At 50.5% G+C, this 21,606-nt stretch overlaps 2 protein-coding genes across 9 annotated transcripts; one reads left to right on the forward strand and one right to left on the reverse strand.

Annotated features, from left to right (window-relative positions):
• Window positions 1-129: 129 nt before the first annotated feature.
• Window positions 130-9,337, reverse strand: ETFB (electron transfer flavoprotein subunit beta). 3 transcript variants are annotated; one of them, XR_009275911.1, is made up of 7 exons: window positions 9,262-9,337; window positions 7,055-7,213; window positions 4,895-5,047; window positions 4,642-4,704; window positions 3,963-4,121; window positions 1,242-1,611; window positions 130-724 (listed from the first exon to the last, which is right to left on the reverse strand). XR_009275911.1 is itself a non-coding variant. In XM_058823148.1 (6 exons), exons 1-6 carry the CDS (start codon window positions 9,316-9,318, stop codon window positions 1,438-1,440), a joined length of 765 nt encoding a protein of 254 aa, XP_058679131.1. In that variant the 5' UTR covers window positions 9,319-9,337; the 3' UTR covers window positions 1,103-1,437. The 3 variants fall into 3 exon arrangements, 1 of the variants encoding a protein (XP_058679131.1); XR_009275912.1 differs by lacking the exon at window positions 130-724 and adding an exon at window positions 863-891 and having other exon boundaries at window positions 1,236-1,611; XM_058823148.1 differs by lacking the exon at window positions 130-724 and having other exon boundaries at window positions 1,103-1,611.
• Window positions 9,338-10,013: 676 nt separating this feature from the next.
• Window positions 10,014-21,534, forward strand: SMG9 (SMG9 nonsense mediated mRNA decay factor). Of its 6 annotated transcripts, none has more exons than XM_058823137.1 (13): window positions 10,014-10,749; window positions 11,343-11,414; window positions 11,532-11,775; window positions 12,382-12,479; window positions 13,401-13,513; window positions 14,437-14,548; window positions 15,378-15,473; window positions 15,587-15,672; window positions 16,115-16,218; window positions 17,346-17,522; window positions 18,739-18,858; window positions 20,320-20,461; window positions 21,390-21,534. In XM_058823137.1, exons 1-13 carry the CDS (start codon window positions 10,660-10,662, stop codon window positions 21,466-21,468), a joined length of 1,533 nt encoding a protein of 510 aa, XP_058679120.1. In that variant the 5' UTR covers window positions 10,014-10,659; the 3' UTR covers window positions 21,469-21,534. The 6 variants fall into 6 exon arrangements, with proteins under 6 accessions (XP_058679120.1, XP_058679125.1, XP_058679121.1 ...); XM_058823142.1 differs by having other exon boundaries at window positions 17,415-17,522; XM_058823138.1 differs by having other exon boundaries at window positions 11,535-11,775.
• The last annotated feature ends 72 nt before the right edge of the window (window positions 21,535-21,606 follow it).

Below are 21,606 nucleotides of genomic sequence, written 5' to 3' on the forward strand. Positions count from 1 at the left end.
AGGGTACGGCTCCGCCGCTTGAAGCCACGCCCCCACAACAGAACGCGATGACGTCATAGACTGGCCACGCCTTTATTGGGGGCGGGGGGGGGGGGGAAGGCACTGGGGGGAAACTGGGCCAGACTGGGATGAACTGGGACAAACTGGGATAAACTGGGATAAACTGGGATGAACCCATCTGAACTGGGAAGGCACTGTGGTGAACTGGGATGAACTGGGATGAACTGGGATGAACTGGGAGGGCACTGGGATGAACTGGGAGGGCTCTGGGATGAACTGGGATGAACTGGGACACACTGGGACGAACTGGGATGAACTGGGATGAACTGGGTTATACTGGGATGAACTGGGTTATACTGGGATGAACTGGGAGGCACTGGTGTGTCAGATGCTGCCGGCGTGCCTCAGTTTCCCCAGCAGGCTCTCCATGTTCTGCCCCCAGCAGGGGGACTGGGATGAACTGGGATGAACTGGGAGGGCTCTGGGATGAACTGGGACACACTGGGATGAACTGCGACGAACTGGGATGAACTGGGAGGGCACTGGGACGAACTGGGACTAACTGGGTAATACTGGGATGAACTGGGAGGCACTGGGATGAACTGGGATGAACTGGGATGAACTGGGTTATACTGGGACCAACTGGTTTATACTGGTGTCAGATCCTGCCGGCGTGCCTCAGTTTCCCCAGCAGGCTCTCCATGTTCTCCCCCCAGTAGGGGGACTGGGACGAACTGGGACACACTGGGACGAACTGGGTTATACTGGGACGAACTGGGATGAACTGGGATGAACTGGGTTATACTGGGACCAACTGGTTTATACTGGTGTCAGATCCTGCTGGCGTGCCTCAGTTTCCCCAGCAGGCTCTCCATGTTCTCCCCCCAGTAGGGGGACTGGGATGAACTGGGACACACTGGGACGAACTGGGATGAACTGGGTTATACTGGGTTATACTGGGATGAACTGGGTTATACTGGGATGAACTGGGAGGCACTGGTGTGTCAGATGCTGCCGGTGTGCCTCAGTTTCCCCAGCAGGCTCTCCACGCTCTCCCCCAGTAGGGGGACTGGGACGAACTGGGACACACTGGGACGAACTGGGTTATACTGGGACGAACTGGGATGAACTGGGATGAACTGGGTTATACTGGGACCAACTGGTTTATACTGGTGTCAGATCCTGCTGGCGTGCCTCAGTTTCCCCAGCAGGCTCTCCATGCTCTCCCCCCAGCAGGGGACTGGGATGAACTGGGTTATACTGGGATGAACTGGGTTATACTGGGACCAACTGGTTTATACTGGTGTCAGATCCTGCCGGCGTGCCTCAGTTTCCCCAGCAGGCTCTCCACGCTCTCCCCCCAGCAGGGGACTGGGATGAACTGGGTTATACTGGGATGAACTGGGTTATACTGGGACCAACTGGTTTATACTGGTGTCAGATCCTGCCGGCGTGCCTCAGTTTCCCCAGCAGGCTCTCCACGCTCTCCACCTTCTCGCCCCCGGCCCTGGGCGGCGGCTCCTGCACCTGCAGCACCTTCAGCCGGGGGGGCCCCGCGGGCACCCCGAGATCGGCGGCCGGCAGCACCTCCAGGGGCTTCTTTTTGGCTTTCTGGGGGGTCAGAATTGGGGAATTATTGGGGGTTTATTGGGGATTTGTTGGGGAATTATTGAAGATTTATTGGGAATTTATCAGGGATTTATTGAGCATTTATTGGGGATTTATTAGGAATTTATCGGGGATTTACTGGGGAATTATTAGGGATTTATTGGGGAATTATCGGGGATTTATTGAGAATTTATGGGGAATTTATCGGGGGTTTATTGGGGATTTATTGGGAATTTATTGGGGATTTATCGGGGAATTATTGGGGAATTATTGGGGATTTGTTGGGGATTTATCGGGGAATTATTGGGGATTTATTGAAGACTTATTGAGAATTTATTGGGAATTTATCAGGGATTTATTGGGAATTTATTGGGGATTTATTGGGGAATTATCGGGGATTTATTGGCGAACTATTGAGGAATTATTGGGGAATTATTAGGGATTTATTGAGGATTTATTGGGGAATTATCAGGGATTTATTGGGGATTTATTGAGGATTTATTGGGGATTTATTAGGAAATTATCAGGGATTTATTGGGGATTTATTGGGGAATTATTGGGGATTTATTGGGGAATTATTGGGGATTTATTGGGGAATTATTGGGGATTTATTGGGAATTTATCAGGGATTTATTGAGCATTTATTGGGCATTTATTGGGGAATTATTGAGGATTTATTGGTGATTTATTGGGAAATTATTGGGAAATTATCGGAGATTTATTGAGGATTTATTGGGGATTTATTGGTGATTTATTGGAAAATTATTGGGAAATTATCGGGGATTTATTGGGGAATTATTGGGGAATTATTGGGGATTTATCAGGGAATTATTGGGGATTTATTGGGGATTTATTGGGAAATTACTGGGAATTTTTGGGAATTTATTGGGAAATTTTAGAGAAATTTTGGGAATTTTTTTAGGATTTTTTTTCAGAATTTTTCAGAATTTTGTGAGGATTTTTTGAATTTTTTTTTTCAGACTTTTTGGGGATATTTGGGGGAATTTTTTTGGGAATTTTTCTGAGAAATTTGTGTTTTTTGGGGGATTTTTTGAAGATTTTTCTTAATTTTTTTCGGAGTTTTTGGGACAAATTTTTAAAAATTCTGGAGGACATTTTCAGAACTTTATCAAGATTTTTTGGGAGTTGTTTTTTTTTGAGAATTTTGGGGATTTTTGGGGGAGTTTTTTGGCAATTTCAAGGGTTTCTTTTTTGGTGGGAAAATTTGGGGAGATTTTTGGGGAATTTCGAGATTTTTTGATGAATTTTTCAGGGTTTCTTTGGATTTTGGGGGGATTTTTTGGGAGGTCTTGGGGGATTTTGTTTTTCCAAATGGTTTTTAGGGAATTTTGGGAGTTTTTTTGGGATTTTTTAGAAATTTTGAGGGGTCCCAAAATCCCCTCAAAAAGGGCCCCAAGCATCCCGGACAACAGGTCTACCCCCATTGAACCCTATGGGAACCACCAGAATTTTGTGGAATTTTGGGGATTTTTGGGGAATTTCTCAGGAATTTGGGGATCCTGGGGATTTGAGGAAGAGCCTGGAATTTGGGGAACCCCAGAAATTTTGGGGAACCCCATAAAATTTTGGGGTATCCCATTGCCATGGACCCCAGGCACCCCGGACAACAGGTCTACCCACATTGAACTCCATGGGAACCCCCAGAATTTTTTGTGGAATTTTGGGGATTTTTGGGAATTTCTCAGGAATTTGGGGATCCTGGGGATTTGAGAAACACTGAAAGACTTGAGGAATCCCAGGAATTTTGGGGAACCCCAGGAATTTTGGGGAACCCCATAAAATTTTGGGGGATCCCATTGCCATTGAGCCCAGGCACCCCGGACAACAGGTCTACCCCCATTGAACCCTATGGGAACAACCAGAATTTTTGTGGAATTTTGGGGATTTTTGGGGAATTTCTCGGGAATTTGGGGATTTGAGAAACACTGAAAGATTTGGGGAACCCCAGGAATTTCGGGGAACCCCATAAAATTTTGGGAAATCCCATTGCCATTGAGCCCAGGCACCCCGGACACCAGGTCTACCCCCATTGAACTCCATGGGAACCCCCAGAGTTTTGTGGAATTTTGGGGATTTTTTTGGGGAATTTCTCAGGAATTTGGGGATCCTGGGGATTTGAGAAACACTGAAAGATTTGGGGAACCCCAGGCATTTCAAGGAACCCCAGGAATTTTGGGGAACCCCATAAAATTTTGGGAAATCCCATTCCTATTGACCCCAGGCACCCCGGACAACAGGTCTACCCCCGTTGCCCGCTATGGGAGCCCCCACAATTCCGGGGAATTTCCGGCTAATTCCGGGGGTTTTTGGGGGTTTTTGGGGCGCCCCCTCACCATGATGTTGGGCAGGGTGGCGTAGCGGGGCTCGTTGAGCCGCAGGTCGGCGGTGAGCACGGCCGGCAGCCGCAGCCGCAGCGTCTCCAGGCCCCCGTCCACCTCACGCTCCACCAGCACGCCGCCCGACTCCAGCTGCACCCGCGAGGCGAAGGTGCCCTGCAAGGACCAGTTTGAACTGGGATCGGACCAGTTTGAACTGGGATTGGACCAGTTTGGAACTGGGGACCCTCCCAGTATGGACTGGGCCCGCCTCAATTTCACACCATTAGGGGTGAATATATCCCACAATCCCCCGCGACTTGGGGTGAATATATCCCACAACCCCCCGCGACTTAGGGGTGAATATATCCCACAATCCCCCGCGACTTAGGGGTGAATATATCCCACAATCCCCCGCGACTTAGGGGTGAATATATCCCGTAATCCCCCGCGACTTAGGGGTGAATATATCCCACAATGCCCCGCGACTTAGGGGTGAATATATCCCACAATGCCCCGCGACTTAGGGGTGAATATATCCCACAATCCCCCCTTTACCGCAAGGGACTGTGGGATTTATCCCCCTTTACCGCAAGGGATTGTGGGATTTATCCCCCCATTTACCGCAGAGGATTCTGGGATTTATCCCCCCCATGAGGGGGGATGTATCCCATGGTGCCCCGCGCGCGCGGCCTACCTGCGGCCAGTCCAACATGGCGGCCAGGAGCTGCCCGGTCTGGTTGCAATCGTCATCGATGGCCTGGGGGGGGGGGACGACAGAACCGATCGATAGGGGATCGATAGGGGTTTATTGGGGCCTGTGGAAGATCTAGAGGGGTTCTAGAGGGGTTCTAGAATGTTCCATTGCGATCTATAGGGGATTCATAGGGGTTTATAAGCATCCATAAGTGATCGATAAGTGATCGATACTGATCGATACTGATCAATACCTGCTTGCCCAGCAGCACCAGCTGCGGCTGCAGTTTCTTCACCAGCCCCGCCAGGGCCGTGGCCACCTCACGGGGCCCCGCGGGCGCTCCCTCGGCCACCTCGGCCAGCACGGCCCGGTCAGCGCCCATGGCCAGGGCGGTGCGGAGCGTCTCCTGTGGGCAGGAAAGGGTTAAAATATCCTGAAATACCCCCAAAAACGGGTTTAAATCACCCCAAAATTACCCCAAAAAATCCACACCAAAATACCCCAAAATAACCCAAAATGAACCCACAATCAGCCATGGCCAGGGCGGTGCGGAGCGTCTCCTGTGGGCAGGAAAGGGTTAAAAACGGACCAAAAATACCCCAAAATCAACCCAAAAATAACCCCAAAAATCCACACAAAAACCCCCAAAAATAACCCAAAATTAACCCAAAATCAGCCATGGCCAGGGCAGTTTGGAGGGTTTCTGGTAGAACAGAAAGGGTTAAAAACGGACGAAAAATACTCCAAAATTAACCCAAAAATAACCCCAAAAATCCACAAAAACACCCAAAAATAACCCAAAATGAACCCACAATCAGCCATGGCCAGGACAGTTTGGAGCGTCTCCTGTGGGCAGGAAAGGGTTAAAAACGGATCAAAAATACCCCAAAATTAACCCAAAATTACCCCAAAAAAAAATCCACACAAAACACCCAAAAATAACCCAAAATGAACCCACAATCAGCCATGGCCAGGGCAGTTCGTACGGTTTCCTGTGGGACAGAAAGGGTTAAAAACGGACCAAAAATACCCCAAAATTAACCCAAAAATATCCCCAAAAATGGTCCAAAAATAACCCAAAAATGACCCCAAAATAACCCAAAAAACGGCCCAAAAACCCCCCACAAAAATAGCCAAAAATCAGCCCAAAAAATCCCAAAAAATGCCCCAAACATCCCCCACAAAACCCCCAAAATTACCCAAAAAATGCCCCAAAAATACCCTAAAAATGCTCCAAAAATACCCTAAAAACACCCCCAAAAATACCCAAAAAATGCCCCAAAAATACCCTAAAAACACCCCCAAAATAGCCTTTCTAAAAAGCCAAAAATTGCGCCAAAATTACCCCAAAAAATGCCAAAAAATACTCCCTAAAAAAGCCTCAAAATTACCCCAACAACCCCCAATCAGTGCCCCCTAAAATGCCCCAAAAATGCCCCCAAAAATGCCCCAAAAATGCCCCAAAAAATGCCCAAAACCAACCCAAACCACCCCAGGTGTGCCCAAATTCCCATTTTTTCCCCATTTTTCACCCATTTTTCACCCGATTTTCACCACATTTCCCCATTTTCGTGTGCTCAGCTGTGCCCAGGTGTGCCCAGGTGTGCCCAGCTGTGCCCAAATTCCCAAACTTCCCCCTAAAACCCCCCCAAAATTCCCATTTTTCACCCGTTTTTCACCCAATTTTCACCACTTATCCCCATTTTTGTGTGCCCAGCGGTGCCCAGCTGTGCCCAGGTGTGCCCAGGTGTGCCCGCTGTGCCCAAACCCCCAAACTTCCCCCCAAAACCCCCATTTTTCCCCCATTTTTCACCCGATTTTCACCAAATTTTCACCGTTTTCCCCCCGGATTTCGCCATTTTGGTGCCCCCCCCGCCCAGGTGTGCCCGGCTGTGCCCAGGTGTGCCCAGCTGTGCCCAAACCCCCAAACTTCCCCCCAAAATCCCCATTTTTTCCCCATTTTCCCCCATTTTTCACCCGTTTTTCACCCAATTTTCACCACATATCCCCATTTTCGTGTGCCCAGCTGTGCCCAGCTGTGCCCAAATCCCCAAACTTCCCCCCAAAATCCCAATTTTTCTCCCAATTTTTCACCACATATCCCCATTTTCATGTGCCCAGCTGTGCCCAGGTGTGCCCAGCTGTGCCCAAACCCCCAAACTTCCCCCCAAAATCCCCATTTTTTCCCCATTTTCCCCCATTTTTCACCCGTTTTTCTCCCAATTTTTCACCACATATCCCCATTTTCGTGTGCCCAGCTGTGCCCAGGTGTGCCCAGCTGTGCCCAAACCCCCAAACTTCCCCCCAAAACCCCCATTTTTCCCCCATTTTTCACCCGATTTTCACCAAATTTTCACCGTTTTCCCCCCGGATTTCGCCATTTTGGTGCCCCCCCCGGGCGTGCCCGCCTCACCTGGCACGCCTTGGTGCCCAGGCTGGCGGCGATGACCTCGCTGGCCGTGCCCGCCTCGCGCAGCCTCACGGCCTCCTCCAGGGCGATCTCGCAGAAGGGGTTCAGCGAGTGCTTCACGCCCTGCGTCTGCACGGAGCCCCCGCCCGGCGCCACGCGCACCTGCGGGCACGGCGGGCACCCTCAGCGCGGGCACTGCCAGCCCGCCAGCGCTGGGGGATTTTTTGGGATTTTTTTGGGGGATTTTTTGCGGTTTTTTTGGGATATTTTGCGATTTTTTTTTTTTTTTTTTGGGGGGGATTTTGGGGGTTTTAGGGTGCCCAGGGGTGCCCAGGTGTGCCCAGGTGTGCCCAGGTGTGCCCAGGTGTGTGCCCAACACTCAGCCTAAAAATGGCCGCAGGATTTGGGATTTTTTGTGATTTTATTTGGGATTTTTTGCGGTTTTTTTTGGGATTTTTTGGGATTTTTTTTTGATTTTTTGGGGGGGATTTTGGGGATTTTAGGGTGCCCAGGTGTGCCCAGGTGTGCCCAGGTGTGTGCCCAACACTCAGACTAAAAATGGCCACAGGATTTGGGATTTTTTGAGATTTTTTTGGGGGATTTTATTTGTTTTTTTTTTTTTTTGCGATTTTTTTGGGATTTTTTGCGATTTTTTTGGGATTTTTTGCGATTTTTTTTTTATTTTTTGCGATTTTTTTGGGGGGGATTTTGGGGGTTTTAGGGTGCCCAGGGGTGCCCAGGTGTGCCCAGGTGTGTGCCCAACACTCAGCCTAAAAATGGCCGCAGGATTTGGGATTTTTTGAGATTTTTTGGGGGATTTTATTTGTTTTTTTTTGCGATTTTTTGGGGATTTTTTGCGATTTTTTGGGGGGATTTTGGGGGTTTTAGGGTGCCCAGGGGTGCCCAGGTGTGCCCAGGTGTGTGCCCAACACTCAGACTAAAAACGGCCGCAGGATTTGGGATTTTTTGCGATTTTTTTGGGATTTTATTTTGATTTTTTTGGGATTTTTTTTGGATTTTATTTGGGTTTTTTGTGATTTTTTTTTATTTTTTGCGATTTTTTTTTTATTTTTTGCGATTTTTTGGGGGGGGATTTTGGGGGTTTCAGGGTGCCCAGGTGTGCCCAGGTGTGCCCAGGTGTGTGCCCAACACTCAGCCTAAAAACGGCCGCAAGATTTGGGATTTTTTGCGATTTTTTGGGGGTTTTATTTGCATTTTTGCGATTTTTTTGGGATTTTTTGCGACTTTTTTTTTATTTTTTGGGGGAGATTTTGGGGGGTTTTAGGGTGCCCAGGTGTGCCCAGGTGTGCCCAGGTGTGTGCCCAACACTCAGACTAAAAACGGCCGCAGGATTTGGGATTTTTTGAGGTTTTTTTTTGGGATTTTATTTGGGTTTTTTTTTTAATTTTTTTTTTTTTGTGATTTTTTTTTTTTGTGATTTTTTTGCGATTTTTTGCGGTTTTTTGGGGATTTTTTTTTTAATTTTTTGGGGCTTTAGGGTGCCCAGGTGTGCCCAGGTGTGCCCAGGTGTGTGCCCAACCCCCAGCCCATAAGTATTCCCAATTTTTGGGGATTTTTTGTGATTTTTTCGGGGATTTTTGTGCATTTTTGGTGATTTTTTGGGCGTTCTGGGGTGCCCAGGTGTGCCCAACTCAGTGCCCAACCCGCAGCCCATAAATATTTCCAGATTTTGGGATTTTTGGGGGGATTTTGGGGATTTTTGGGGGATTTGTTTGGATTTTTTGGGGGTTTTTTTTGTGATTTTTTTGAGGGTTGCCAGGTGTGCCCAGGTGTGCCCAGGTGTGCCCAAAAAAGCCCAAAAAACCCCAAATTTCGGGATTTTGGGGCTCCTTTGGCGGTGCCAGTCTTGGGGAGGGTTGTGAGGATTTGGGGGTGCCCAGGTGTGCCCAGGTGTGCCCAGGTGCCCCCAAAAATGCCCAAAAAACCCCCAAATTTCGGGATTTTGGGGCTCCCCGGGCGGTGCCAGTCTTGGGGAGGGTTGTGAGGATTTGGGGGTGCCCAGGTGTGCCCAGGTGTGCCCAGGTGTGCCCAGGTGTGCCCCCAAAAAAACCCCAAAAATGCCCAAAAAACCCCAAAATTTCGGGATTTTGGGGCTCCCCGGGCGGTGCCAGTCTTGGGGAGGGTTGTGAGGATTTGGGGGTGCCCAGGTGTGCCCAGGTGTGCCCAGGTGTGCCCAGCTGTGCCCTTACCTTGACAGCAAAGTCAATGACGCGCTTCACCCCCACGAGCACGCGCAGCGCCGCCATTGCTGCCAGGCCACGCCCCCTGCCCCGGAAACCACGCCCACAAGGCCTCTAAAGGTGACGTAATGCCGGCCGCGACGCCACGCCCACAAGGCGATGATAATGACGTAATGGTGACTGTAAGCCACGCCCACTGTCGCAGCGTTGAATGGAAAAACCGTCAGCCTGACCAACCTGAGGTTTTTATTTATTCTTTTAAATGTTTTTTTTTTTTTTTTAATTATTATTTTTACTTTTTTAAAATAGAAATTTTGGAACATTCTGGTGAATTTTGAAATTTTTCCGGGGATTGTTTTGGGGGTTTTCAAGGGAGGTTTTGGTACCATTCGGGGATTTTTAAAGAGAACTTTTGGAACTTTTTAGGGATGTTTGTGGGGAGTTTAAACGATCGATTTGGCCACTTTTCGGGTTTCTTTTAGAAATTTTGGGGGTTTTTTAAAGGGAAATTTTGGGCATTTTTATGGGAATTCTGGGGGGGGTTTTAAAAAGAAATTTTGGGATTTTGGGCGGTTTTTAAAGTGAAATTTTGGGATTTTTGAGGGAATTTTGGGGGGCGATTTTTTGGGTTTTCGGGGTTTTTTTGAGGTTTTTTTTTTTACGTCCTCCACGGCTCCGCGCATGCGCACAGTCATCTCCTACAGGCCACGCCCCCTTTCCCCTCAGGCCGCGCGCGCGGGCGGGAGCAGCGGGAACGGAACCGGAAGCGGCGTCAGGAGCCCTCAGGGGCTCCGGGAGCCCCTAAAACCTCCCCGGGACCCCTAAAACCTTCCCGGGGACCCCAAAAATCTCCCCGCGTCCATTAAAACCTTCCCGGGGACCCCTAAAACCTCCCCGGGACCTATAAAACCCTCCCGGGAACCCCAAAAACCTCCCTGACAGCCGCGCGGGGCCTCGCCGGGACCCCCTCAGGAGCCTCCGGAACCTCCCCGGGACCCCCTCAGCAACCTCCGGGACCTCCAAAAGCCTCCCCGGGACCCCCTCAGGAGCCTCCGGTACCCCCGGGATCCTCTCCGGGACCCCCTCAGGAATCCCCGGCACCCCTCAAGACTCTCCGGGATCCCCTCAAGACCCTACGGGAGTCCCTCAGGACCCTCAGAAACCTCCCGGGACCCCCTCAAGACCCCCGGGACTCCCTCAGGAGCATCCGGGATCCTCTCGAACCTCCCCGGGTCCCCCTCAGGACCCTCTGGGACTCCCTCAGGACCCTCCGGGACGCTTCAAGACCCACTGGGAGCCCCTCAAGATCCTCCGGAATCCCCTCAAGACGCTCCGGGAGCCCCTCAGGACCCTCCAGACCGTCCCCGGGAGCCGCTCGGGGCCCGGAGCCGCCCCGGTGCCGCCGCCATGTCGGACTCCGGGCAGAGCCCCGCCCCCGGCGCGCGGCGCCGCTGCTGGAACCGGGAGAAGGAACCGGAGGGAGGCGGAGAGAGGAGGGTGGGCGGGGCTAAGGGGGTGGGGCTTGGGGATGATTGACAGCGGTTGTGTGAGGAGTGGGGCGGGGCTTGGTAATGATTGACAGCAGCTCTGTGGGGAGTGGGGCAGGTTTGGGGTTGATTGACAGCGGCTGTGTAAGTGAGGCGGGGCTTGAAAATGATTGACAGCAGCTCTGTGGGGAGTAGGGCGGGGCTTGGGTATGAGTGACAGCAGTTGTGTGGGAATGGGGCGGGGCTTGGGGTTGACTGACAACAGATCTGTAGGAGCAGGAATTAGAATTGATTGACACTTGTGTGGGGTGGAGTTTGTGGTTGATTGACAGCAGCTGCAAGGGGTGGGAATTATGGAGAGGGCAGGGCTTGAAAATGATTGACAACACTGGACAGAGGGGCGTGTCTTAGGAATGATTGACAGGACATGAATGGGGTGGGGCTGGAAGTCGGGCGTGACTGACGGGTGTGACACAGTAGGCGTGGCCTACAGTCCTATAAAGAACAATGAGAGGCAGGACAGGGGGCGTGGCTACACATGAGTGGGCGTGGCTGATTGTGACCATGGTGGGTGTGGCCTAACAGACCTTGCCCTGCCCACAGGAGCTGGGGGAGGAGCCAGCAGGGACCCTACAGAAGACGCCAATCATCCTGGCCAAGCCCCCTGCAGAACGGGTGAGCCTGGTGGGCGTGGCCACTATCCAAGGGGGTGTGGCTACACCTACAAGTGGCTGTGGCCCCTCCCACCTGTTGTAGCCACGCCCCATGACGTCATTTTCTATTTTTACCCAGCAGCAGCTGCCTCCGGCCGCCCCCAAGGCGGGGCCAGCACAAGCCCCGCCCCCTCCCGCGCCGGCCCCGCCCATCGTGCTGATGAAAGCACGGGGGGAGGAGGGTCGGGGAGGGGGCGGAGCCTCGGCAGCACCAGGGGAGGGGCCACAGCAAGCCCCACCCACCGAGAGGGAGGGGCCACGCCCCACCCAACCTGTCTATCAACTGCACAGCCGGGGCTTGGCCCCGCCCGCCGCGCTGGACCGTGAGTGGGCGGGGCTTAAAGGGGTGTGCTCTGAGGTGGGGTGTGGGAGGAGCTAAAGTGGGCAGAGTTCATTGAGTGGGCGGGGCTAAATTGATTGGATTAGGTGTGGAAAGAGGCGGAGATTTAGGGGGCATGGCCAATTGGAGGTGTGGTTGTGGGTGTGGTCACGGTGGGCGGGGCTAAAGGATGAAACTAACGGAGATTGGGTGGACAAAAGGGGCCGGCTTCAGGTTCTGGGCGGGGCTACAGAATGAGGCTCAAGATTATTGGGCAGACAAGATGGGCGTGGTTTGGCTTGGAGGTGTGGCCATGACTGGGTGTGGTTATTGGGGTGTGGCCAGTTTGTGGGCGGGGCCAAAGATTGAGAGTCAATGGGATTAATTAGCTAAAAGGGGCGTGGTTTGGTCTGTGGGCGTGGCCAATTTTGGGTGTGGTCCTTGTGGGCATGGCCAACCCCAAATTTCAATTCACTTGCGGCGCTAAAGCGTTCAGAGTTTTTAATGGGTGTGGCCAGCTTTATGCAAATTACAAAAAAGCGGGCGGTTTTTTTTTTGCCTGGTGGGCGTGTCCCCAAGTGGGCGTGTCCCCCCTTGGCTCCTCCCCCAGCTGCCCAGGCCCAGGCCCGGCTGGCGGCGCCCGAGAAGATGAAAAGCAGCATCAAACTGGTGGACGAGCAAATGAACTGGTGCGACAGCGCCCTTGAGGTGGGCGGGGCTAAAACAGGGGTGGGCGGGGCTTCAAGGGGGCGGGGCCAGGACCCTCTTGGTGACGCCCAGTATTTGCTGTGGGTGTGGCTGTGTGGAGGGGGCGGGGCCCGGACCCTCCCTGTTGTTCCTGGTATGGGTTGGGGGGCGGGGTTTAGTGCGGTGGGCGTGGCTTGGGAACAAGCCAGTAACTCCCAGTATGGGCTGGGGGTGGGGTTTAGTGCAGTGGGCGTGGCTTGGGAACAACCCAATAGCTCCCAATATGGGCTGGGGGCGGGGTTTATTGTGGTGGGCGTGGCTTGGGAACAACCCAATTACTCCCAGCATGGGCTGGGGGCGGGGTTTAGTGCGGTGGGCGTGGCTTGGGAACAACCCAATAACTCCCAGCATGGGCTGGGGGCGGGGTTTAGTGCGGTGGGCGTGGCTTGGGAACAACCCAATAACTCCCAGCATGGGCTGGGGGCGGGGTTTAGTGCGGTGGGCGTGGCTTGGGAACAAGCCAGTAACTCCCAGTATGGGCTGGGGGTGGGCTTTAGTGCAGTGGGCGTGGCTTGGGAACAACCCAATAGCTCCCAATATGGGCTGGGGGCGGGGTTTATTGTGGTGGGCGTGGCTTGGGAACAACCCAATAACTCCCAGTATGGGCTGGGGGTGGGGTTTAGTATGATGGGCGTGGCTTGGGAACAACCCAATAACTCCCAGTATGGGGTAGAGGCGGGGTTTGGTGTGGTGGGCGTGGCTTGGGAACAACCCAATAACTCCCAGTATGGGCTGGGGGTGGGGTTTACTGCAGTGGGCGTGGCTTGGGACCCTACCAGCGCCTCCCAGTTCACACTGGATTTGCTGGAGGCGGGGTTTGGCGGGGTGGGCGTGGCCGGGGGCGTGTCCAGGCCCCTCCCAGTGACTCCCAGTCCGTCCCAGTTCCTGCTGGAGCAGACGGACGTGCTGGTGGTGGGAGCGCTGGGGCTGCAGGGCACCGGCAAATCCACGGTGATGTCGCTGCTGGCCGGGAACCAGCCCGAGGAGGACCCGCGGTACTGGGATGGACTGGGATGTACTGGTTCATACTGGGAGGGACCGGGAGAGGATTGGCATAAACTGGGAGGGACTGGGAAAGGGTTAAAGGGGGATTTGGGGTTACTGGTTTGTACTGGGAGGGGATTGAGGGGCAATGGGAGGGACTGGGATAAACTGGGAGGGACTGGGAAAGGGTTAAAGGGGGATTTGGGGCTACTGGTTTATACTGGGAGGGACTGGGAGAGGATTGGGGGGAACTGGGATGGACTGGGAGGGGTTGGGATCAAATGGGATAAACTGGGAGGGACTGGGAAACGGTTAAAGGGGGATTTGGGGTTACTGGTTTGGACTGGGAGGGACTGGGAGGGGATTGGGATGTGCTGGGATATACTGGTTTGTACTGGGGAAATGTTAAAGGGGGATTTGGGGTTACTGGTTTATACTGGGAGGGAACTGGGATGGACTGGGAGGGGTTGGGATCAAACTGGGATAAACTGGGAGGGGCTGGGAAAGAGTTAAAGGGGGATTTGGGGTTACTGGTTTATACTGGGAGGGACTGGGAGGGACTGGGATCAAACTGGGATAAACTGGGAGGGGCTGGGAAAGGGCTAAAGGGGATTTGGGGTTACTGGTTTATACTGGGAGGGACTGGGAGGGCTTTAGGGGTTACTGGGATGGACTGGGATGGGTTTATACTGGTCCATACTGGTTTACACTGGTTTATAGTCGTCCATACTGGTCCGTACTGGTTTATACTGGGATTGGGATGATCCGGGAGTGGATTTCAGGCTCTAAAATGGGCAAAAAATGGGATTTATTCCGGGTTTTTTCTGCTTTTACTGGTCCATACCGGTCCATACTGGTCCATACTGGTCCATACTGGTCCATACTGGTCCATACTGGTCTATACCGGTCCATACTGGTCCATACTGGTTTTCAGATCCTTCGTGTTCCGGCCGCAGCCGCCGGAGCTGCGCGAGAGGGGCGGGGCCCAGACCGGGGGCATCGACCTGTTCATCACCCAGGAGCGCGTCCTGTTCTTGGACACACAGGTAATTAACGCTAATTAATGCTAATTAACATTAATTAACCTGAGTTGCCCTTGTTTGCCTTTTGCTTGTCTGTAATAGATTGTTATCTGGCTTTAAGCGCTGTTAATTAGCATTAATAGGATTGTAAATGTTGATTATTAGTCCGAAAGTTAGTCTAAATATTGATTAATTTAGTTTAATTAAGTTTAATTATTGAGTTAATATTACTAATTAGTACTAATTGAAAGTACCTTATTTGCAGTTCATTCGTTTTAATTAGTTGGTTGATAGTGTTAGTTACTAAAAACTAATTATTATTAATAATTAATAATAATTAATAATAATTACTAATTAATAATTATGCAAAAAGTAACGTAGTTGTGCTTAATTAACTTTAGTAGGTTGAATAATAGGGTTAATTAGCCCAAAAGTAGCTTGAAAGTACCTTAATTGCTCTTGATTAACTCTAATTAGTTTATAGATATTATTGATTATATGAAAAGCGCTTTAATAGTGGTTAATTACCTTTATTTATACCATAATTGGTGTTGATTTAAGGATTTAATTAAGTACCATAATTAGCCCAGTTTTAATCACCTCAACCACTGTAATTTCTCCGATTAACGTACCCGAATTATCATAATTATCCCAATTACCGTAATTACTCCAATTACCGTAATCACCCCAATTAACCTCATCACCCCACCCCCCCCATTAACCCTTTCCCCACCCCCTCATTACCATATTTGGCGATGTGGGCGTGGCCTAACCGACCCATCCCAAGCCCCGCCCACCCAAACCACGTGGGCGTGGCCTCAGTGAGCCCAACCCCTCTTGGCCACGCCCCCAGCCCATCCTAAGCCCCGCCCACCTGGATCACCTGATCAACAACGACCGGAAGCTTCCGCCCGAGTTCGCGCTGCCCCACGCCTACGTGGAGACCCAGGTAAAGGAGGGGTTAATTATGCTAATGAGGGGTTAATTATGCTAATGAGGGGTTGGTTGTGCTGACGAGGAGGTGGGGGTTATGCTGATTTATGCTAATTTATGCAAACGCAGTCGCTGCAGATCGCCGCCTTCCTGTTCACCGTGTGCCACGTGGTGCTGCTGGTGCAGGATTGGTTCACTGACCTGGGGCTCTACAGGTGAGGGAAAACGGCACAAAAATGGCACAAAATGACCCAAAAAATGACCCAAAAATGACACAAAACGTGGTCTCAAAATGTTTGGAAGATTACCTGGAAATGACCCCAAAATTACCCCAAAATTACCTGAAAATGAGCCAAAAAATGACAGAAAAGTGACTCAAAAAATGGCCAAAAATGACAGAAAAGTGACCCCAAAATTACCCCAAAAATGGCCAAAAATGATACAAAAATGACCCCAAAATTGACCTAAAAGTGACCTAAAAAATGACAGAAAAGTGACCCCAAAATGATCTCAAAATGACCCAAAAATGACACGAAAATGACAGAAAATTACCCATAACTGCCCCAAACCACCCCATAACTGCCCCAAACCCCATTAATTACCCCAAGCCGCATTAATTACCCCGAGCCCCATTAATTGCCCCGTTAATTGCCGCAGGTTCCTGCAGACGGCCGAGATGGTGAAGCCGCCGACGCCGTCCCCGAGCCACGACTCGAGCGGGGCCGGGCCCGAGGAGCCCTCGGAGTATTACCCGCACCTGGGTGAGCAATTAATTAATTAGAGTTCATTAATTTATGGGTAAATCACGCCTAGATCCTTAGCAAAAAATCCTCCCAAAAAATTCCCACAAAATTCCGCCGAAATTCTCCCAAAATTGCCCCAAAAATTCCCCTAAAATTTGATTTTATGGGTTCTGATCCACACCTGGGTGAGCAATTAATTAATTAGAGTTCATTAATTTATGGGTAATTCACGTCTCGATCCTTAGCAAAAAATCCTCCCAAAAAATCCCCACAAAATTCCGCCAAATTTCTCCCAAAATTCCCCCAAAAATTCCCCTAAAATTTGATTTTATGGGTGTTAATCCACACCTGGGTGAGCAATTAATTAATTAGAGTTCATTAATTTATGGGTAATTCACGTCTCGATCCTTAGCAAAAAATCCTCCCAAAAAATCCCCACAAAATTCCGCCAAAATTCTCCCAAAATTGCCCCAAAAATTCCCCGAAAATTTGATTTTATGGGTCCTGATCCACGCCTGGGTGAGTGATTAATTAATTATCGATCATTAATTTATGGGTAATTAATGTAGGGATCCTGACCTTAAAATTCTCGCCAAAAATTCCCCTGAAATTCCCACAAAATTCCCCCCAAAAATTCCCCTAAAATTTGATCTTATGGGTCTTGACCCACACCTGGATGAGGGATTTATTAATTATAGATAATTAATTAATGGGTAATTAATGTAGAGATCCTGAGCTTGAAATTTTCGGCAAAAATTACCACAAAATTCCCCCCAAAAATTCCCCTAAAATTTGATTTTATGGGTCTTGACCCACACCTGGATGAGGGATTTATTAATTATAGATAATTAATTAATGGGTAATTAATGTAGAGATCCTGAGCTTGAAATTTTCGCCAAAAATTACCACAAAATTCCCCCCAAAAATTCCCCTAAAATTTGATTTTATGGGTCTTGACCCACACCTGTCTGAGCGATTAATTAATTATCGATCATCAATTAATGGCTAATTAATTTCTAGGTCCTTGACATAAAATCCTCCCTAAAAAATCCCCATAAAATCCCCATTTTTCATCCGATTTTCCTCAAATTTTCACCGATTTTCCTCAAATTTTCACCGATTTTCGCCCGATTTTCGCCCTCCAGCCATGCCCGGCCGTGCCCAGGTGTGCCCAGGTGTGCCAGGGTGTGCCATTAACCCTTTGTTGCCCGCAGTTTTCGTGCAAACCCGCGCTGCCCCCGAGTGTTTCTCCCCGCGCCGCCTGGGGCAGATGCAGCGCGTGCTCGGCCGCCTGATGGCGCACTCCCGCCTCAAATATCGGGGTGACTTGGGGGGGTTTGGGAAATTTGGGGGTCCCACGTGGATTTTGGGGGGTCCCAGGTGGAGTTTGGGGGGTCCCAGGTGGAATTTGGGGTGAATTTGGGGGGATTTTGGGGGGATTTCAGGAGGATTTTCAGGGATTTTTGGGGGGTCCCAGGTGGGATTTGGGGGGAATTTTGGGGGGATTTTGGGAAAATTTGGGCGTCCCAGGTGGAGTTTGGGGGGTCCCAGGTGGAGTTTGGGGGGTCCCGAGTGGAGTTTGGGGGGATTTGGGGTGAATTCAGGGGGTTTGGGGGGATTTTGGGGGGATTTGAGGTGGATTTTCAGGGGGTTTGGGGGCTCCCAGGTGGGATTTGGGGGGGAATTTTGGGGGGATTGGGGAAAATTTGGGGGTCCCAGGTGGATTTTGGGGGGTCCCAGGTGGATTTTGGGGGGATTTGGGGTGAATTGGGGGGATTTGGGGGGGATTTTGGGGGGATTTGAGGTGGATTTTCAGGGATTTTGGGGGAATTTTGGGGGGATTTGGGAAAATTTGGGGGTCCCAGGTGGATTTTGGGGGGTCCCAGGTGGAGTTTGGGGGGATTTGGGGTGAATTGGGGGGATTTGGGGGTGAATTTTGCCCATTTTGGGGTGAATTTTAGGCTGATTTGGGGGTGAATTTGGGTGAATTTTGGGGTGAGTTTTGCCCATTTTGGGGTGAATTTTGGGGTGAATTTTAGGCTGATTTTGGGGTGAATTTGGGGGTGAATTTTGCCCGTTTTGGGGTGAATTTTTGGGTGAATTTTGCCCATTTTGGGGTGAATTTTAGGCTGAATTTGGGGTGAATTTTGGGGTGAATTTTGCCCGTTTTGTGGTGAATTTTAGGCTGATATTTGGGTGAATTTGGGGGTGAATTTTGCCCGTTTTGGGGTGAATTTTGGGGTGAATTTTGCCCGTTTTGGGGTGAATTTTAGGCTGATTTTGGGGTGAATTTGGGTGAATTTTGGGGTGAATTTTGCCCGTTTTGGGGTGAATTTTGGGGTGAATTTTGGGGTGAATTTTAGGCTGATTTTGGGGTGAATTTGGGTGAATTTTGGGGTGAATTTTGCCTGTTTTGGGGTGAATTTTGGGGTGAATCTTGCCCATTTTGGGGTGAATTTTGGGGTGAATCTTGCCCGTTTTGGGGTGAATTTTGGGGTGAATTTTGGGGTGAATCTTGCCCCTTTGGGTGCCCCCCAGGCTCGCTGTCCATGCGGGAGCTGCTGCCCGGTGCCCCCCCCGGTGCCCCCCCCGAGCCCGAGGTCAATCTGTTCCTGCTGCCCCCCCTGGAGGAGGAGCCCGAGGACGCCCTGCCCCGAGGTGAGACCAGTATGGACCAGTATGGACCAGTATGGACCAGTATGGACCAGTATGGACCAGTATGGACCAGTAGAAACCAGTATAAACCAGTATAGACCAGTGTAAACCAGTACAGGTCATTATAAACCAGTATAGACCAGTATAAACCAGTATACACCAGTATGTACCAGTATAAACCAGTATAAACCAGTATAAATCATTGTAAACCAGTGTAAACCAGTATAGACCAGTATGTACCAGTATAAACCAGTACGGGCCAAGATAAACCAGTATGGACCAGTACAGACGAGTATAAACCATTATAAACCATTGTAAACCAGTATAAACCAGTACAAACCAGTGGGGACTTGTATAAACCAGTATAAACCAGTATAAACCAGTATAAACCAGTATAAACCAGTATAAACCAGTACAAACCAGTGGGGACTTGTATAAACCATTATAAACCAGTATAAACCAGTATAAACCAGTATAAACCAGTATAAACCAGTACAAACCAGTGGGGACTTGTATAAACCATTATAAACCAGTATAAACCAGTACAAACCAGTGGGGACTTGTATAAACCATTATAAACCATTATAAACCAGTATAAACCAGTACAAACCAGTGGGGACTTGTATAAACCATTATAAACCAGTATAAACCAGTATAGACCACTATAAACCAGTACAGATCATTATAAACCAGTATGGACCGCTATAAACCAGTATACATCATTATAAACCAGTATAAAACACTGTAAACCAGTATAGACCAGTATGTACCAGTATAAACCAGTACGGACCAAGATAAACCAGTATGGACCAGTATAGACGAGTATAAACCATTGTAAACCAGTATAAACCAGTACAAACCAGTGGGGACTTGTATAAACCATTATAAACCAGTATAAACCAGTATAAACCAGTACAAACCAGTGGGGACTTGTATAAACCATTATAAACCATTGTAAACCAGTATAGATCATTATAAACCAGTATAAAACACTATAAACCAGTATAGACCAGTACAAACCATTATAAACCAGTATTAACCAGTATAAACCATTAAAAACCATTAAAAATCGCTCAAACCAGTACAAACCAGTACAAACCAGTACAAACCAGTACAAACCAGTATAAATCTCTCTCCCAGGTGGGGGAGGGGCGCTGTTCCCCGCCCTGCCCCCGTTCTGCGGCCGGGGGGGGCTCGGGGGGCTCCTGGCCCAGTATAACCCATTATAACCCATTATAACCAATACAAACCAGTACAAACCAGTACAAACCAGTACAAATCTCACCCACAGGTGGGGGAGGGGCGCTGTTCCCCGCCCTGCCCCCCTTCCAGGGCCGGGGGGGGCTCGGGGGGCTCCTGGCCCAGTATAAACCAGTATAACCCATTATAACCAGTACAAACCAGTACAAACCAGTACAAACCAGTACAAACCAGTACAAACCAGTACAAATCTCTCTCTCCCAGGTGGGGGAGGGGCGCTGTTCCCCGCCCTGCCCCCGTTCCGCGGCCGGGGGGGGCTCGGGGGGCTCCTGGCCCGGCTCAGGGGTCGGGTCCTGGCGGCCGCGCGCTCCCAGTTATCGCACAGCCTGCTGACCGAGAGGAACTGGTGAGACTGGGACGGACTGGGATGAACTGGGAGGGCACTGGGCAAGGGTTAATGGCGGATTTGGGGTCACTGGTTTAAACTGGGAGGGACTGGGATGAACTGGGAGGGCACTGGGCAAGGGTTAATGGCGGATTTGGGGTCACTGGTTTAAACTGGGAGGGACTGGGATGAACTGGGAGGGCACTGGGCAAGGGTTAATGGCGGATTTGGGGTCACTGGTTTAAACTGGGAGGGGGTTTGGGGGCACTGGTTTATACTGGGAGGGACTGGGAGGGTACTGGGATAAACTGGGAGGGGTTTTGAGGATGCTGGGATAAACTGGGAGGGGATTTGGGGTTACTGGTTTATACTGGGATGAACTGGGAGGAGCTGGGAAGAGGTTAAAGGAGGATTGGGGGTTACTGGTTTATACTGGGAGAGGACTGGGATAAACTGGGAGGGCACTGGTGGGGACTGGGCAAGGGTTAATGGCGGATTTGGGGTCACTGGTTTAAACTGGGAGGGACTGGGAGGGGGTTTGGGGGCACTGGTTTATACTGGGAGGGACTGGGAGGGTACTGGGATAAACTGGGAGGGGTTTTGAGGACGCTGGGATAAACTGGGAGGGGATTTGGGGTTACTGGTTTGTACTGGGACGAACTGGGAGGGGACTGGGAGGAGGTGGGAAGAGTTTAAAGGAGGATTGGGGGTTACTGGTTTATACTGGGAGAGGACTGGGATAAACTGGGAGGGCACTGGTGGGGACTGGGCAAGGGTTAATGGCGGATTTGGGGTCACTGGTTTAAACTGGGAGGGACTGGGAGACGATTGAGACCAACTGGGAGCTACTGGGAAGAGGTTTGGGGCCAACTGGGAGGGAACTGGGAGGGCATTTCTTAACCCATACTGGTCCATACTGGTCCAAACTGGTCCGTACTGGTTTCTGCAGGTTCCATTACGCCGCTCGCATCTGGGACGGGGTGAAGAAATCCTCGGCCCTGGCCGAGTACGGCCGCTTACTGGGCTGAACTGGGAGCACTGGGAGGCTCCCCCCGCGTCAATAAACCGCCAAAACCGCCTCGTCTCGCTCTTAATTAACGCCACATCTTAATTAATTAATTACCTAAAGTTTTATTAGGCGTAATTAGTCTCACAGAGGTTTAATT

This window comes from Ammospiza caudacuta, chromosome 38 (genome assembly GCF_027887145.1).
Source record: "Ammospiza caudacuta isolate bAmmCau1 chromosome 38, bAmmCau1.pri, whole genome shotgun sequence".
NCBI classification, from domain to species: Eukaryota; Metazoa; Chordata; class Aves; order Passeriformes; family Passerellidae; genus Ammospiza; species Ammospiza caudacuta.

Bases quoted from the DNA above. Each gene is read 5' to 3' on its own strand.
- ETFB (XM_058823148.1), bottom strand. From the start codon at position 9,318: ATGGCGGCGCTGCGCGTGCTCGTGGGGGTGAAGCGCGTCATTGACTTT. The intron at 5,048-7,054 runs GTGAGGCGGGCA...TCCTGCCCACAG, and splicing joins TGGGCACCAAGGCGTGCCAG to GAGACGCTCCGCACCGCCCT. The intron at 1,612-3,962 runs GTGAGGGGGCGC...CTGACCCCCCAG, and splicing joins CCACCCTGCCCAACATCATG to AAAGCCAAAAAGAAGCCCCT.
- SMG9 (XM_058823137.1), top strand. From the start codon at position 10,660: ATGTCGGACTCCGGGCAGAGCCCCGCCCCCGGCGCGCGGCGCCGCTGC. The intron at 13,514-14,436 runs GTACTGGGATGG...ACTGGTTTTCAG, and splicing joins CAGCCCGAGGAGGACCCGCG to ATCCTTCGTGTTCCGGCCGC. The intron at 15,673-16,114 runs GTGAGGGAAAAC...TAATTGCCGCAG, and splicing joins ACTGACCTGGGGCTCTACAG to GTTCCTGCAGACGGCCGAGA.